This window comes from Diplotaxodon limnothrissa, linkage group LG15 (genome assembly GCF_057381915.1).
Source record: "Diplotaxodon limnothrissa isolate DT_005_m linkage group LG15, D_limnothrissa_male_GT1.1, whole genome shotgun sequence".
In the NCBI taxonomy this organism is placed as follows: Eukaryota; Metazoa; Chordata; class Actinopteri; order Cichliformes; family Cichlidae; genus Diplotaxodon; species Diplotaxodon limnothrissa.
In genome coordinates this window covers 27,324,016-27,339,540 of record NC_140610.1, presented here as the reverse complement: position 1 = coordinate 27,339,540, position 15,525 = coordinate 27,324,016, and the positions used below count along the sequence as shown (strand labels likewise).

Sequence of the window (15,525 nt, the reverse complement as noted above, 5' to 3'; positions counted from 1 at the left end):
CTGATCTGAAGAGAAAGCAGCAGGAGGAGGAGGCAGACGGAGGGGGAGAGGAGGAGGAGCAGAAAGCAGAGAAGCACGCGCAGACGCACGGGCACGGACCTCCGGTGGATCACGGAGCCTCCGCCGCCTCTGCGCAGCTGCAGCCGGTATCAGAAGCAGTACGGTCGGCCTAACATCGGAACTATGGCCGACGACGGAGCTCCATCCACGGCCTGCACAGGCTCCAGCCTTCTGCAGCCGCTCAGCGAGCTCACCGACCTGCCGCTGGACCAGGTAAGAGCCGCCGGACCTCGGCGGCCGCCGCTCCGGAGGTCCGACACGGGGGTACAAAGAGAGGCGAGGACGGGGAAGGGAGGAGGGCTTTGTCCGTAAAAGTAAAGGGCGGAGGCCTCGTGCAGACTCCTGCAGCTGTGATGGATGAGAGGCTTCATGCTGCTCATTCACGTAAGGAGGAGGAGGAAGGGGATGTAGCTGTGCGGACTGTTCCTATTGTGATGATGATGAAGGGGAAAGGCATGTCGGTGGTGGTGGGGGAAGGGGAGGGGGGGTGATCTCTCACCCGTGATGCTCCTGAGGCTCCACCTTTCCTCTTAGGTTTCGTCTGCGCTGGGGTCAGGTGTGGAGCTTCTCTGACGCAGGTGTGGCTCAGGTGATAACCAGGCACAGCCATGACCTCCACGTCAGCTCCTGATTGGTCATTCCTCAGTCCAGAGCTCAGAGGGGGTGGAGCAGCTACTCATTCAGCAGATGGTAGATCAGAGTGTGGTTGTGTGGACCTTCACCAGGTGATCCTGGTGAGCTGCTGCACACACCTACCCTCTGACTGGCTGACAGCCAGGCCTCTGGAGCCGGTTCAGGTGACCAGCTGCCTCAGTTTACTAGTTTTACAGGGAAGTACTGATGATACCAGTATCTCCTGTGGGCTGATGTCATTGTGTGTGAGTCTTCAGAGAAAAATCCTGTTTCTACACCACACAGCAAGTTTCACGCCTCTGAGTGGAGGCTCTGGTGTCACTTCCCTCCAAGGCAGGAAGTGGGCACTGCCAGAGGTGCTCCGAGAAGGAGGCCGGGGGGTGCGACCCTCACCAAGGTCGCTCCTTCTCAAACAGCACATTTCATCTTCTGCTCGACCGTCTCTGATTTTCATAAATATTTATCGTCCATAGTGTGAACACACGGCCGCTGTAACCTTTAAACAGTTTGTAGATACTCTAACAGTACAACAGAGAGTATTACAGAGAACTGTTTGAAAACTGCTGCATCAGCAAACTTTCAGGCCTTTTTCACACATTCAAACATGAAAATCTCAAACCTGTAAAAGATCAAAGCCAGAGATCTCGCTGCTCCTTATTCCCATCGTCCTGACTCAGATGTGTACTTTGGGACAGGCACAGTAAAACCTGCCTGAGTATCATTTAGGTAGTTTCAAGGCGTCTTGTAACGTCTTATATTTCAGGACACTCTGATAAAAACTTCACACTGTAAGAAAATACCTCGTGACAGTGACTCAGTGATGAGTACTTCGACTTCACAGTGTTGCAAAAAAACACAAGAGAACTTTGAAAGTCAAATTCTGAGTTTTGAAGTACAAAGAGACACAAAGTACTGCAGGTGGTGATATCATTGCTCTGTTTACAAACACTCACAATACCACACACAATACTACAAAAACTGACAGCGCTATTGATACTCTGACATTACTACAGATATTAGTCAGATAGCACTCTGATGTTATTTTCTTAGTATTCTGGTATTAGTCTGTAGTAGACGGTGACTGGACAATAACATGGGTGTTACTGTGCTAATGATGATGAAGATCCTCCTCCTCGCCTTCTTGCAGGAGGAGCTGCTTGGAGAAAAGGGCAGCCATTTTGTGCTTGTGTTGGTTCTGAAAGAGTCATGTGACACCTCTCTCACACCCAGGAGGGGGCGGTGGCGCTCAGGTTTGGTCCCCTCAGCAGGAGGAAGGCAGGATTAGCCAATGAGCATGCAGCACCCCTCTGTGAAGGTGTTAGAGAAGGTGAGGGGTCAGCCTGAGGGAGGCGGAGCAGTCTAACGGTGGGCGGGTCTGCCCTCTCTCACCTGGATGTACTGAAGCACCAATGAGGTGCTGTCTGTTTGCTTCACCTGCAGGTGAACTTCGTAGCGTGCCAGCTCTGCGCTCTGATCTCCGCCTTCTGGTTTCGTCTCTTCCTCCATCCCAGTAAGACCAGTCCCATCATCCGGCACGTGGTGGCCACGCTGCTGGGACTCTATTTTGCCATGTTCTGCTTCGGCTGGTAAGACCAACTACGACTCAGGATCAGTAAAACTGAGCTCTCCAAAGTCTGACTTATCCTAAAATTGAACTCTGATAGAGGTCACACGTGCATCGCTCATCTCACCTGTAATGGAAAAATTACACAATAATGATTGTCAGGAGCAGAAAACATCAGATGTGGCTGGACTAAATAAGAATCCGCTGTTAGAGCAGCTTTGCATGACTCGCAGTCATAATAATCCTTCTTTCATTTTCTCGCCGTCTGAAACAACTTTTAGCTCCTCTCCCCCTTTAAGAAAGCTTTCTTCTGATTCGGTCTGTGTGTCAGATGACCCTAAAACAAACTCTCTATGACATCATCCAGATCCCAGAGGGAAAAATGCTGTGACTGACTGAGTGTTGAGGGCAGCCTGAGCGTTGGCTCACAGAGATTACTGTTTGTACACCAAGCTGATTATGTTTAATGTGAGCATCCGTCACAGGAGCAGCAGACACATCACGTGTTCTGGTCAGCTGGTGTCTGGAGATGACGCTCTGTGTTCTCCTTGTTTTACAGGTATGCTCTCCACTTCCTGGTTCAGAGCGGACTCACCTACGGCATCATGATCCTCACCGGAGTCGAACACATGCACAAGTGAGCGTCACACACGACATGCATTAAAACGCTGCTAACAAGCCATTAACAAGCTCAGGGTTAATGAGGAAACTTTTTATCACCTTTGATGTCAGGAGAGCAGCTCACAGTCGGACCTCTGTTATTTCCAGCTCTGTGAACATTAGGTCATGCATACTGGCACAAAAGGACTTCCACAGATTCTGATGTTGTAAAAGTAACAATGTGCTCCTTTCAGCCAAACAAACATGACTGCACCAGGTGTTCTGTCCTCAAAAGGATGCAAACTTCAGACTGGTGAAGGTCTTAAACCCGTGGAGCTTCACATGAGCTACAGCCAGAAACCTGAGTGAGCCAGATCATCACAGAGGTCCTCAGACCTCAGTGAGGCCGTCAGGACCGCCGACCCCAAGTTGAATAACAGCCTGTTCTCTGTGTTTTTCCAGGTACTGCCTAGTGGTGGCGCTCACATACCTGAGTCTGTGTCAGATCACTCGAGTGTACGTCTTTGACTACGGCATGTACACCGCCGATTTCACAGGGTAACGCCTCCGCTCTGTGGCCCATTCACTCCTAAACGCCTCTCCGTGTCCAGGCTCTAATCTCTGCCTCTGCCCTCTCTGCAGCCCCATGATGGTCATCACTCAGAAGATCACCAGTCTGGCGTTTGAGATCCATGACGGTGAGCTGCACTCTCAGACAGGCTGTTTTCCGTAAATCCTGCAGGTTTTACTGTCCACTCTGTGTTTCTGACAGGAATGGCTCGGAAGGAGGAACATCTGACAGCGGGACAGAAGATTCTGGCAATAAGGTTTGTTCATGGTAGAAACATTATTTACTGGAACAGAAATCACTGTGTTTAGGCAGGAGGGTGGAGCTTAAGACAAAATCCATGCCTCCATGGTAGACACTTGTCAATCAAAGGTATCTCCGCCCTAATACTTCTCCCTAAAAGTAATGCAACTTCCTGCTGTACTTCTGTTCATGCAAAACAGGTTTAGTATGAAAAAATAGCTTCACCTAAACTAAAAACAAAAAATACTCAGCTGAGTCACTTTTACTGGATCAGTCCTTCAAAACTCATGACATAGCGGAACCCTTTGAATGGTCTTCTTCCTGCTCTTAGTAGATCTTTGCATGAACAATCCTCATTCTGTGGCCTTCATTTTTCATCACGTTATCGGCAGTGTTGGAGTTCAAAATTGTTGATTCTGCTCGTCTGGACGTTTCGTCACTCATCCAGGTGACTTCTTCAGTCTCAGCTGACTGCATGTTTCCTCAACCTTACAAACAGTACATTTACACAATAACTGAAATTAGCCACTAAATGAACAATCAGCTGTGAGGTCAGTTCCTTGATCATTAATCAATCAATGGTAGGCAGCTCTGAACAGCACATCCAGAACACCTTGGATTTTATTGAGAAGGTGAGAGATGTCATTATGGAGGCAGATGAAACAATGGTCTCATACAATGTTACATTTCTCTTCACTTGTGTTCCAGTCACTGAAGCGTTGGAGGTAGTTCGTAAGACATTACAGGATGACCCCAACCTTAGCAACAGGACCACTCTCAGCATTGACCAAGTGTGTTTACTTTTGGAACTGTGTCTTAATTCCACCTATTTCGCATACAAGGGTCAGTACTACAGTCAGAAACATGGGTGTGCCATGATTTCCCCAGTTTCACCCACTGTGGCCAACGTGTACATGGAAGAAGTGGGAATGAGGGCTCTTTTATCCTACTATGGAACATCACCAAGTCATTGGTTCAGGTATGTGGATGAAACCTGGGTGAAAATCAAATCTCAGCACGGGACGTACCACGATTCATGGATCACATTAACTCGATGGACCAACACATCAAATTCACAAGGGAGGAAGAGCTGCCATGATTAGTCGACTAGTCACGATTACGTCGACTATCAAAATCGTTGCCAAGTAATTTAATAGTCGATGCATCAATTTAAGCTTTTTAAGATCCTGCAAGACACAGGAATAAGTAGTAGGATTTAAGAGTGTAATAACGGACTGAAACAGAAGATGGCAGCAATGCATCTACAAGGATGCCAGCTGCCGTTAAACACCAAAGAAGAAGAAGAAGCAGTCTCCGGTATCATAGCTGTGTCCAGATTCAGGGACTGCATATCTTCGGAAGCCACATTTGTAGGCAGATTATGTGACAGCGACGCAACGAAGGCTGTCACAATTTGAAGACTCCTCCAAATGCGACCTTAAGCACTTTGGCAAAATTACGTTCATCTGTTTTATAATGTCTAATAAGCCTCATAATAAGCACAGTCACTACATGACTGAAACACAAGCTTAATCTCTCTATCAATAAAAATAGTATACACGTATGCTTGAATAAAAACAAACAGGTGATATAGAACACTTTTATTTTTATTTTAGCATACACTCAAAAATTACAATAGACAGCTGCACTTTTGTAGGCCGAGTACGTAAAGGTGACGCGACAAAGGCTGTCCCAATTCAAAGACTCCTCCAAATGCGGTTGACAAATGCGTCCTGCTTTTCCCCAGATTTGAAGGATGGGTCAGGTGTATCCTTCGTAGCCCAACCTATCTCAGAATTCACAGTGTGGCCCAGCCAATTTCCAGTTTCCAACAATGGTGGCAGCTACTTAGTTTTAATATCACTCTTATTGCTCCTTCTGGGTCACAAAATAAACTTTTAAGATCAAGTCTGGACTTAAAGAAGTCCAGACGCTTTTCTTTGCAAGCTCCTTTGACTACGATGACCTGGATGATTGATTAGAGGATTAGAGGATCATCAGGGGGTCCTTTTGTCCCTCTGTGGGGGGTCACTCCCACTAGGTTTATATCTGGGACTCTCCACCATTTGACCTTAGAACTGAAGAAGCTTCTCAGATGAGAGGTGAAACGTCTTCAAGTAACTTAAAGAAGTCCAGACGCTTTTCTTTGCAAGCTCCTTTGACGACAATTTGCATATTAATGATCATAAACCAACCTCACAGCAAATTGTTCAATCAGTGGGCTGGTTTCAATTATTGCGCAAATCTACTGTTTATAAGATTAGGGAAACCTGCAGTCAACTGAGATTGAAGAAGTCGCTTGGATAAATGACGAAATGTTTCCCCCACTAAAAACGTTACATCCAGATGAACAGAATCACCTTTTGGGATTTACCTCCCTGGGTGATTTAGCATGCATCAAGACAGTGTTAGAGTTGTCACTCAAAAAACTAATCTATTGCACATTACTTGTTACTTATATTAAAAGTAGTGTTGTATGTTACTTAATTACTCACTGAAGAAAGTAATTTCTTACACAACCTGTTACATTACCTCCATGTCACTCCAACCTGAAGCACAGTCTGATAATTATCAATGAACAGTGTACACCTGAAGCTACAGTCGCACACTGACACAGATCTCTGTGCTAATGAGGACACACACACTCTTGAAGTTTGAATAAAAGCAAAGTTAAAACGAGCCAAACAGACTTCAGAGCAGTCGTCATGGTGATTCTGCTTTAGAAACATGAACAGGTAGAACTGCCTTTGTTAACCTATTGAAGTTCAGGGTCTGGCTGCTAGACTGGGGTCTGCATATACTCCACTCTTTCATCACTCTTAGGTTCTTGGCTAGCTTAGCATTAGCATGCTGTCTGTGCAGATGTTAGCTAAATATCAGACATGATAAATGGATATGTACTTTAGAGAGCTTTTCTAACTGAGGTTTTTACTACAAGTCTCACTATGCCAATCACATTAGCTCTTTGTTCTGTGTTCTGGTTCTCCTTTACTGTCTCCCCTTCATTGGCTCCATTAAAAATCCAGAATTTAAATCCTGCTCCTCACATTCAAGGTCTTGAATAATCAGGCCCCATCTTATCTTAACGACCTTATAGTATCATATCGTTAGAGCACTTCACTTTCACACTGCAGGCTTACTTGTTGTTCCTAGAGTATTTAAAAGTAGAATGGGAGGCAGAGCCTTCAGTTTTCAGGCCCCTCTTCTGTGGAACCAGCTTCCAGTTTGGATTCAGGAGACAGACAATATCTCTACTTTTAGGATTAGCCTTCAAACTTTCCTTTTTGCTAAAGCATATAGTTCGGGCTGGATCAGGTGACCCTGAATCCTCCCTTAGTTATGCTGCAATAGGTGAAGGTAGCTGGGGAATTCCCATGATGCACTGGGTGTTTCTTCTTAACTCACGTCACTCATGTGTTCGTACACCTCTCGCATTAAATCATTGGTTCAATAAAAAGAGATTAGTACAAGAAACTGAACATTATTTATTGACATACAGAATTTAATGAAACCATTTTGCATGTACTCTGATGGCCCACCACAGCAGAACAGAATCCCAGCAGTGATAGAAATTAGGGCGTGTGAAAACAGATCTTTCATATACAACTTGTTCATTTATTATTAATCTCTGGCTCTCTTCCACAGTGTGTCTTTTGTCCTGTGTTCCTCCCCTCACCCAAACCAGTCACAGCAGATGGCCGCCCCTCCCTGAGCCTGGTTCTGCTGGAGGTTTCTTCCTGTTAAAATGTAGTTTTTCCTTCCCACTGTCACCAGAGTGCTTTCTCATCGGGGCTCATGTGATTGTTGGGGTTTTCTCTGTTTTCTTTGTATTCTTGTAGGGTCTAAGTTACTGTAAAAAGCACCTTGAGGCAACTGTAGTTGTAATTTGGCGTTGTATAGATAAAACTGAATTGAAAATTGAATAGTTCTCCATGCCTTCTTTAGGAGCACGGCTGTTTCCATAGCATACAACATTCACAGGAGTTGCCAATAGAAAGCATTGTGGTGAAATGGTCTTAACCCTCTATTTATTTAGGAGAATGCCCAGTCTGCTGGAGTACTTCAGCTACAACTGTAACTTCATGGGGATCCTGGCTGGCCCCACCTGCTCCTACAACGACTACATCGGCTTCATCGAGGGAGCCCCTCGACGCTGCAGAGACTACAAGGATGAAAGGAAGTCCAGCAGCAAGCTGAGGCACAGTGAGCCCTCCCCAAACGTAGGTCGCATGACTAAGGTATACCTGTATTTACAGTATGAGCAGTCGCCCCCGCTTGACATTAAACAGAAAGCAGGTTTAAGACATTTACCGTTGAGACGTTTAAACTGAGGAGCGTAATCCATTTCTTCTTTTGTTCATGATTGCTGACTGAATTTAAGACATACTGAACCTGAATGAATACTATGTTTCTCCACAGATGGAGGTCGTACGTAAGGTCACCACCTCCTTCTTCTGCCTGCTGGTGTTTCTGTCAGTGTGTAAGGTTTTCCCAGTGGAGCGAAACATCGACGACAACTTCATTGCCAACACACCTTTCTATGCTCAAGTGGTTTACCTGTACCTGTCCATGCTGACTACCAGACCCAAGTACTACTTCGTCTGGACGCTTGGTGGGTGGCTGAAATCTGCTTTGTGCAAATAAACTTTCATGTGCTGCTTTAGAGAAATTGGATTAAAATCAAAATCTAACCGATCATTTGTGCTGAAATGAAAATGCTGGGTTCACTGTTAGCACAAACACACTGTTCATACCTAAATTTCTGACCAGTCACATCTGTGCTACAGCTGACGCCATCAACAACGCCGCCGGTTTTGGCTTCAATGGTTACGACAGTGACGGCTCTGCTCGCTGGGACCTCATCTCCAATCTGAGGATCCTGAAGATTGAGGTCAGGACCATCACAGACCTGGACAAGTTTACGAGTAGGGATGGGTATCGTTTAGGTTTTATCCGATATCGATGCCAAACCGGTACTTTTGAAATGGTGCCGGTGCTTAAACGGTGCTCAAACCGGTGCTTAAATTTGAATTTGAATTTGAATTTGAAAGAATGGAGAACACAAAATTGGTCCAAAAACCTCTCATTTTCAGCTGTTTTTTTGTAAAAAGATAACAATGTTAGCCTTTTTTTATGGCATCACTCTTGGCTGGAAGCAGTGCTTAATCAATGGAAAAAACACAAACTTTGTCCAAAAACCTCTCATGTTTAACTGTTTTCCACTTTTTCTTTGGTCATTTTAGCCTTTTTGGCCAGGGTGAAGGGAGTATCTGCCATCAAACAAGAAGACAGCCGCATGTAGCTATGATGATGTTTGCTAGTTCACCTTACATGCATTAATTTGATAACGCTGTTAGCCTACTCAGCGTAAATTACACACGGACAACATTAAGCTACTCACGCAGAGAAGAACGGCTGCTGCTGCCATCATCATCCGTCATCATTTCTGCTACACTGGCAGGGCTAGGGGCCAGGACTCTATTCTTCGGGTTCTTGGGGGATGTTGCTAACTCAGGGTCCGATAACAGGCACCACACCCGCAGTAGATGTGCACGGTGTGAGGTCTCACAGCAAGCTATCAAATACGGCGCATTTCTCGGCTTTTAAAAAAAAAACGCTATGCGTCGCCAGGTGTTTCATCGGATTCGAGGTGTTACCTCCTTTGCACAGTATCACAGTATCAGCTTAAAGCACTTGTTGCAGGCTGCTGAGTTTGCATCTTTTGCTGTGAAGTACAGCCAGACTTTTGACCGCTTTGCCTTGGTCATTTTTAATCTGTAGCTCTGCTCTAAAAGAACGTACGTACCTGGACCCGCCTACTATCCTCGGAAACGTAAAATGATTGGCTAGAATCTAAAGTGTATCACAGCTCAGGAAAAAAAAGCACCGAAATAAAGCACCGAAATGTGCACTGCTTTTCGGTCTGGTTACTACCGTTTATGTCAGAACCGGTGCCATAATGGCACCGGATACCGGTACCCATCCCTATTTACGAGTCACTAAAATGGTTTGATAACATCAGTCTAATGGATCTCTGTCTGCTTCCAGTTTGCCACCAGCTTCAAAGTTTTCCTGGACAACTGGAACATTCAGACAGCACACTGGCTCAAAAGGTCACACTCAGTTACCTGATCTGGAATCTGTACCTGGCATGTGTAAAAATGACTGTTTGTGACCTCTGACCCCTTATCTCTGATTGACAGGGTGTGTTATGAGCGATGTCCCTACCATCCGACAGCAGCCACCTTCATCCTGTCAGCCATGTGGCACGGAGCCTATCCAGGATATTACCTCACCTTCCTCACAGGGATCGTCATCACGCTGGCAGCCAGAGCGGTGAGCCGCTGTTAGCTATTAGCCGCTAGCTGTTAGCCATTATCATTTAGCAGTTAGCTGTTATCTGTTAACTGATGTTGCTGCTAAGCCTTTGAAATGAGACCTGTGTCCATTTTAGCAGTCATCCATGTTAACTTCTCATCCTCAGGTCAGACACAACGTTCGACCATACTTCCTGCACTCCTCCGTACACAAACTGGTCTATGATGTCATCACGTGGGCAGCCACTCAGATTGCCATCTGCTACACGGTGATACCTTTTGTCTTGCTGTCTGTGGGTCCATCCATGAAGTTCTACAGGTCAGTAAGTCAGAAAGGGTTGACCAAAGTTTAATCAAGATTCAATCCAGGTTTAATGCATGTTTAACACAGCTTTAACCCAGGTTTAAATCAGGTTTTACCAAGGTTTAATATAAGTTATTCCAGGTTTAACCCAGATATATTTCAGGTTTACTGCTGGTGCAGCCCAGGTTTAAACCTTGTTTAACCCAGGTTTAATTCATGTGTAACTTTGACTGCTCATAGCAGCATTTCTGAATTTTCATCTTCTCTGCAGTTCCTGGTACTTTAGCCTCCACATCGGCTGCATTCTGGTCGCATTCGTGCTGCCCGTCAAACGGAGGAATCTCCCTCTCAAAGACCAGCAGAAGAGCCCAGTGCAGGAATCGCTTCAGCGCCACCTAGAGGCTACAGACAGGACCTGCAGCCAGAAGGCGAAAACCACATGAGACAGAGGACAGAGAGCGATGATGTGACATCATGCATTACATGGACGTGTACAGAAAGTGGGCAGATGGAGCTTCCTGCTGGCTGGGTACAGAAACATGATGACGATTACTTGGAGTCATAGGGAGGGGTATGGAAACAGGCCCCGTGTTGTCTTCAAAAGGATTCGTGACTGCTCAGATTCAGACAGATGTGTGGTGATGGAGGATTCATGTGTATAAATACATACAGTGTAAGTTGACATGGAGCTGCTGTGTGGGAAGCTGAGCTGCCCCAAACTCTCATGATCACCTGTGTAGTGTTTCTTTGTGGTTAAACACCTGCTGACTGTTCATCTGCAAGGAAGAAGAACAAAGGAAGGACGGGAAGAGTGGCTGGATGAGTGAAGCATGCACAAATGGAAGTCAGGCAGGTTAAACCACAGCATGACAGTGTTCACAGGGGCCGATAAAGGTCCACTCAGCAGTCTTACCCGTTTGGGTTTTTGCAGGTGTTACCTGGAGAGGGTGGCATCACGTTTACATTAGCAGATGTCTGAATCAGGTGATTTATGTCATTTCATTCCAAGCAGTCAGGTGTTTGCAGATTTAGCTCGAAGATTAAATGAACTGAAAGATCAGTAAGGGTCATATGATCATCTTTCACGTTAAAGGAGAACCATTGAGCTAACCTGCAGCTCTACTCAGCTGTATTACCCTCCAATGATTCAAAAATAATAAAATAAAAAAAACAACAACTTTACTTTATTTAACTCTGGCTTCTCAGCTCAATAAACTCTTTTAGCTCCTCTCTCTTTAAAGTCATCCTTCTTTAAAATCCCACTTCCTTCTGATTGGCCAGCTTCTGAAAACCCACTGAGGGGCAGCACTCTGTACCTGTGAGCTGTGCTGCCCACAGGAGATGACCACATAAAGAAATCTAATGTAATGACAAAAATATAGAACAGCGTTGAAGCTGAGTGCTAAGAGCAGGCTTGAGACTAGATTACTTTACGTTGGGTTACTTTAGATTACTCTGGATTACGTTCACATGCTAGTGTTATTACTTTGACCTTGGGCCATGTTTCGTATGAACACATGCTAATATTATGTAAGAAAATAAAGAAAGTGCTTCGGGTTGGGTTCATCGTGGTTCTGTAGTCTGGTCTTCGGATCTAGGAGGACGTTCCGACAGGAAGTGCTATGCGTTTACTGCTGTGTGTTTTTGTAAACTGAGGAAAACACATTTCTGTTTCCTGTTGCCATATTTGTATCGTCAGTGTTGTTCCTGGTGGAGATGTTCTGGGACACAGACACCTCTCTGTGGGCTTCATGGTTTTGTAAATGTGAATTAAAGCTGATTTTTGACACCTGACCAAGTGAACATGTGTGATTGTTGCTGGGATGGGTGGAAGTTTGAGTCTGCACTTTAAACTTTGGCAGGCTGATAGGAATCAAACTAGAGAACAACTCTGTTAATAATTCCTCAAATATCAGGTCATAAAGTCGCTGGGTGATGTTTGTGGTTCAGAGATTTCACCAGCACAGCATTAAACCCACAAACATGCACGCACAAACACTTTATTTAAAGCTATCACTCAGTGGATTTCTATCAAATACACCAGATGTTCTGCTATCCTCACACACTCCGGCCTTTCAGCCTGAGCTTGCATTTTCCTGCTTCTTCCTTAATTCTGAGTTAACCAAATGTTCCACTGCACTAACTTTGGCTTTTGTACAGGGGTGCAGTCTGTTACAGTATGTATAACCTCAGTAAGTATCTGGGTGCTTTACATAGTACAGTCATGACTGAAGGACAAACAGTCATAATAATGAATTGCACAGCCTGACATGCTCAAAATGTTAAACACTGAGATAAATGTGATTATGAGGCAAAGGTAAGGTTTATAGTGAGGCTGGACTCTGAGGAAGGAGAGAAGGACTTGTAGAGGCAGAGAGACCGAGCTGAAAAGGATGTGCAGCAGGTGAGAGTGACTCCCTCCCATGTGAAGGAGTTACTAACTATCCTCGACCAGCTTATAAAAGATGTGAGAACATCTTATTTTGCTGATTTGATTAACGACAAACACAATCCAAGGTTATTGTTTGACGCCATCAGCAGACTCGTCAGTCTGCTGTTCACGTCCTGTTCTTTGACTTTAAACCAGTTTCCTCGACAGATCTTCTCAATATAGTCTCACACATGGACGCTGTCATCCTGCCCAGCGGTCATTATCCCTCCTAAATTCATCAAAGGCGTTATGCCTCATCTCCCTCAGATTCTTTCTATTATGAATCAATCCTTTTTATCTGGCTGCCTTCCAGATTACAGCTAGCATCTTTGCTCTGCTGTAAAACCCTACTTAGATCCCACTGTTTCAGATACTCACAGGACAATTTCCAAACTCACATTTATTTCTGAAATCCTTGAGAAAGTCTGTCAGGTCGTTTATCGTTTAAATTCCAGTCCGGTTAGAGATAAACCCACAGCACTGAACCAGCTTTATTGACTAAGGGTATTCTAATACAATCAGATAAAGCTGAGCTTTCTATTTTAGTCCCGCTCGACTTATCTGATCCCCTGCTGATCTCAGTAGGCGCCCCCATTCCCTGGGCCTGGACCCCCACCAAGGGCAGGGGGTCCAGGCCCATCCAGACCGGGACCCACAGCAGTAGCACCACCAAGCCCCACAGAGCCCGGGGCTCTACTCCCACCCCATCATCCAATTATCTTCCGGACTACATACTGTAAGACAATAGACACCTAGGTTGAGTTCATTCTCCACCTCTCCTATATCTCTCCCTCACCTGCAGAGTGAACTCCTGAAGAACAGAGACCTGCAAGGATGTAACAACCTCCCCGCCATTTGAAGGGACCCTCAGTTCTGCAAATGCACCAGAGGCCCCCCATGCCAGGGCTGGGCCCCCATGCACACACCCATCCACAACCTCGGTGACACACCACCATCAGGACCCAAGCCCCTGAGGCCCAGCCAGAGCCCCAAGCCCCCAAACCTGACTACCAGTCCAGTAACCCATGTCCGCCAGCACAGACTCTCCCCAAGCTCTGCTGCAGTGTAAGTTCTCATCACTCGTATGTAGAGTCCCACAGGGCTCAGTCCCTGGACCAGTTCTGTTTTCTTTACATACATTACCCCTGGGTCACCTGTCTAATGGTTTTAATGGAATCTCCTACCACAGCTATACAGATGACACACAGCTATACTTTTCTGTAAAGCCCAGCAACCTCGACAGCGTCTCCTGACTCAACAAATGCTTCTTTGCCATTACTGAGTGTATATATTCAAATTTCCTCCATCTCAGTTCCAGTAAAACTGAGGTTCTAGTGCTCGGCCCAGACAGCTTCTCTAAGGAGGTTAGCCATTGCTTTGCCCCCTTGCCAATAACATGAAATCATATGCTAAAAACTTTGGAATCATCTTTGACTAACTTTTACTCTCACACCTCAGAGCTCATCCAGTCTTTTTTCCTTCACCTCAGAAATATTGAAAAAATTGCACCTTTACTGTCATTCAATCATCTGGAAGCTGTAGTTCACACTTTTCTCTCACCTTGATCATTTTTGATCGAAATATCTGTAGAAGCTGGCGAAGGCATGCCTTCACCAGCTTCTACAGATATTTCAGAATTCATGTTGCACAATTCATATTAATTTAAAATCTACTTTAAAATTCTGTTACCAACATATAAATGTCAACACGGACTCGCCCCTGCTTATCCAGCAGTCTCTGAAACCTTGTCACGGCAGCTGGCCTCTGACCCTCTAACCAGGGTCTCTTAACTGATTTTAAAACCAGAGAAGATTGTGCTTTTGTGGTTTTTGCAATCAGGATCACTGTTTTTCATTTTCTTTATACGCCTGCTAAAAACTCATTTTTATAGGTTAGCTGTGCCTTAATCTTTTCCACTTAATTTTCACCCATAGTTTGCAACCCTGCATAAATGCATGTGTGTATGTTGAAATATGTATATTTATCTTTAATGTGTGGCATTTACTGAAACTGTGAAGCACTCTGCAACTCTGTGTTTTGAAAAGTGCTACACAAATGCAACAGTTAACAGACTGGTGTAGAGTCAACTGTCTTTGAACGTGGACAAAACAAAAGAGATGATTGTCGACTTCAAGAGAGCACGGAGAGATCACTGTCCACTGAACATCGATGGATCCTCTGTGGAGGTCGTCAAGAGCACCAAATTCCTTGGCGTTCACCTGGTGGAAAACCTCTCCTGGTCCCTCAACACCAGCTCCATAACTAAAAAAGCCCAGCAGCATCTCTAATTCCTGCAGAAACTGAGAAAAGCCCATCTCCCACCATCCATTCTCACCACTTTCTACAGAGGGACTATCAAGAGCATCCTGAGCAGCTGCATCACTGTTTGGTACGGTAACTGCACCGTATTGGATTGCAATATCCTACAATGGATCGTGAGAACAGCTGAGAAGATCATTGGAGCCTCTCTTCCCTCCATCACAGACACCTATCGCACCCACTGCATCAGCAAAACCATCAGCATTGTGGAGGAACCTACACACCCCTCACACACACTCTTCACCCTGCTGCCTTCTGGCAAGAGGTACCAGAGCATTCGGGCCTTCACTGCCAGACTTTGAAACAGTTTCTTCCCCCAAGCCGTCAGACTCCTGAACACTCAGTGACTGGACTGACACACACAGGTATACCTTCATACATCAAGTTACTTTTGCAAAATGCTCAGTCATTTTGCACAACCCACTGTCATTGTTTTGCTTTTCTACTGTGCTGTCTTGTGTCTGTATTGCTGTGCTTTGTCTGGTG

General features: G+C 45.3%; 1 protein-coding gene across 1 annotated transcript; it reads left to right on the top strand.

The window, feature by feature from the left end:
- The first annotated feature begins 183 nt into the window (after positions 1 to 183).
- On the top strand, positions 184 to 10,736 carry mboat2b (membrane bound O-acyltransferase domain containing 2b). The gene is made up of 13 exons (XM_085372448.1): positions 184 to 273; positions 2,134 to 2,279; positions 2,817 to 2,894; positions 3,320 to 3,415; positions 3,500 to 3,555; positions 3,630 to 3,684; positions 7,705 to 7,888; positions 8,088 to 8,280; positions 8,456 to 8,559; positions 9,717 to 9,781; positions 9,872 to 10,004; positions 10,153 to 10,304; positions 10,561 to 10,736. Exons 1-13 carry the CDS (start codon positions 184 to 186, stop codon positions 10,730 to 10,732), a joined length of 1,524 nt encoding a protein of 507 aa, XP_085228574.1. The 3' UTR covers positions 10,733 to 10,736.
- Positions 10,737 to 15,525: the final 4,789 nt, after the last annotated feature.

Excerpts from the sequence above, each read along its gene's own strand:
- mboat2b (XM_085372448.1), top strand. The coding sequence starts at position 184 with ATGGCCGACGACGGAGCTCCATCCACGGCCTGCACAGGCTCCAGCCTT. Across the intron at positions 7,889-8,087 it reads ACAGTGAGCCCTCCCCAAAC|ATGGAGGTCGTACGTAAGGT; the intron begins GTAGGTCGCATG and ends GTTTCTCCACAG. Across the intron at positions 10,005-10,152 it reads TCACGCTGGCAGCCAGAGCG|GTCAGACACAACGTTCGACC; the intron begins GTGAGCCGCTGT and ends TCTCATCCTCAG.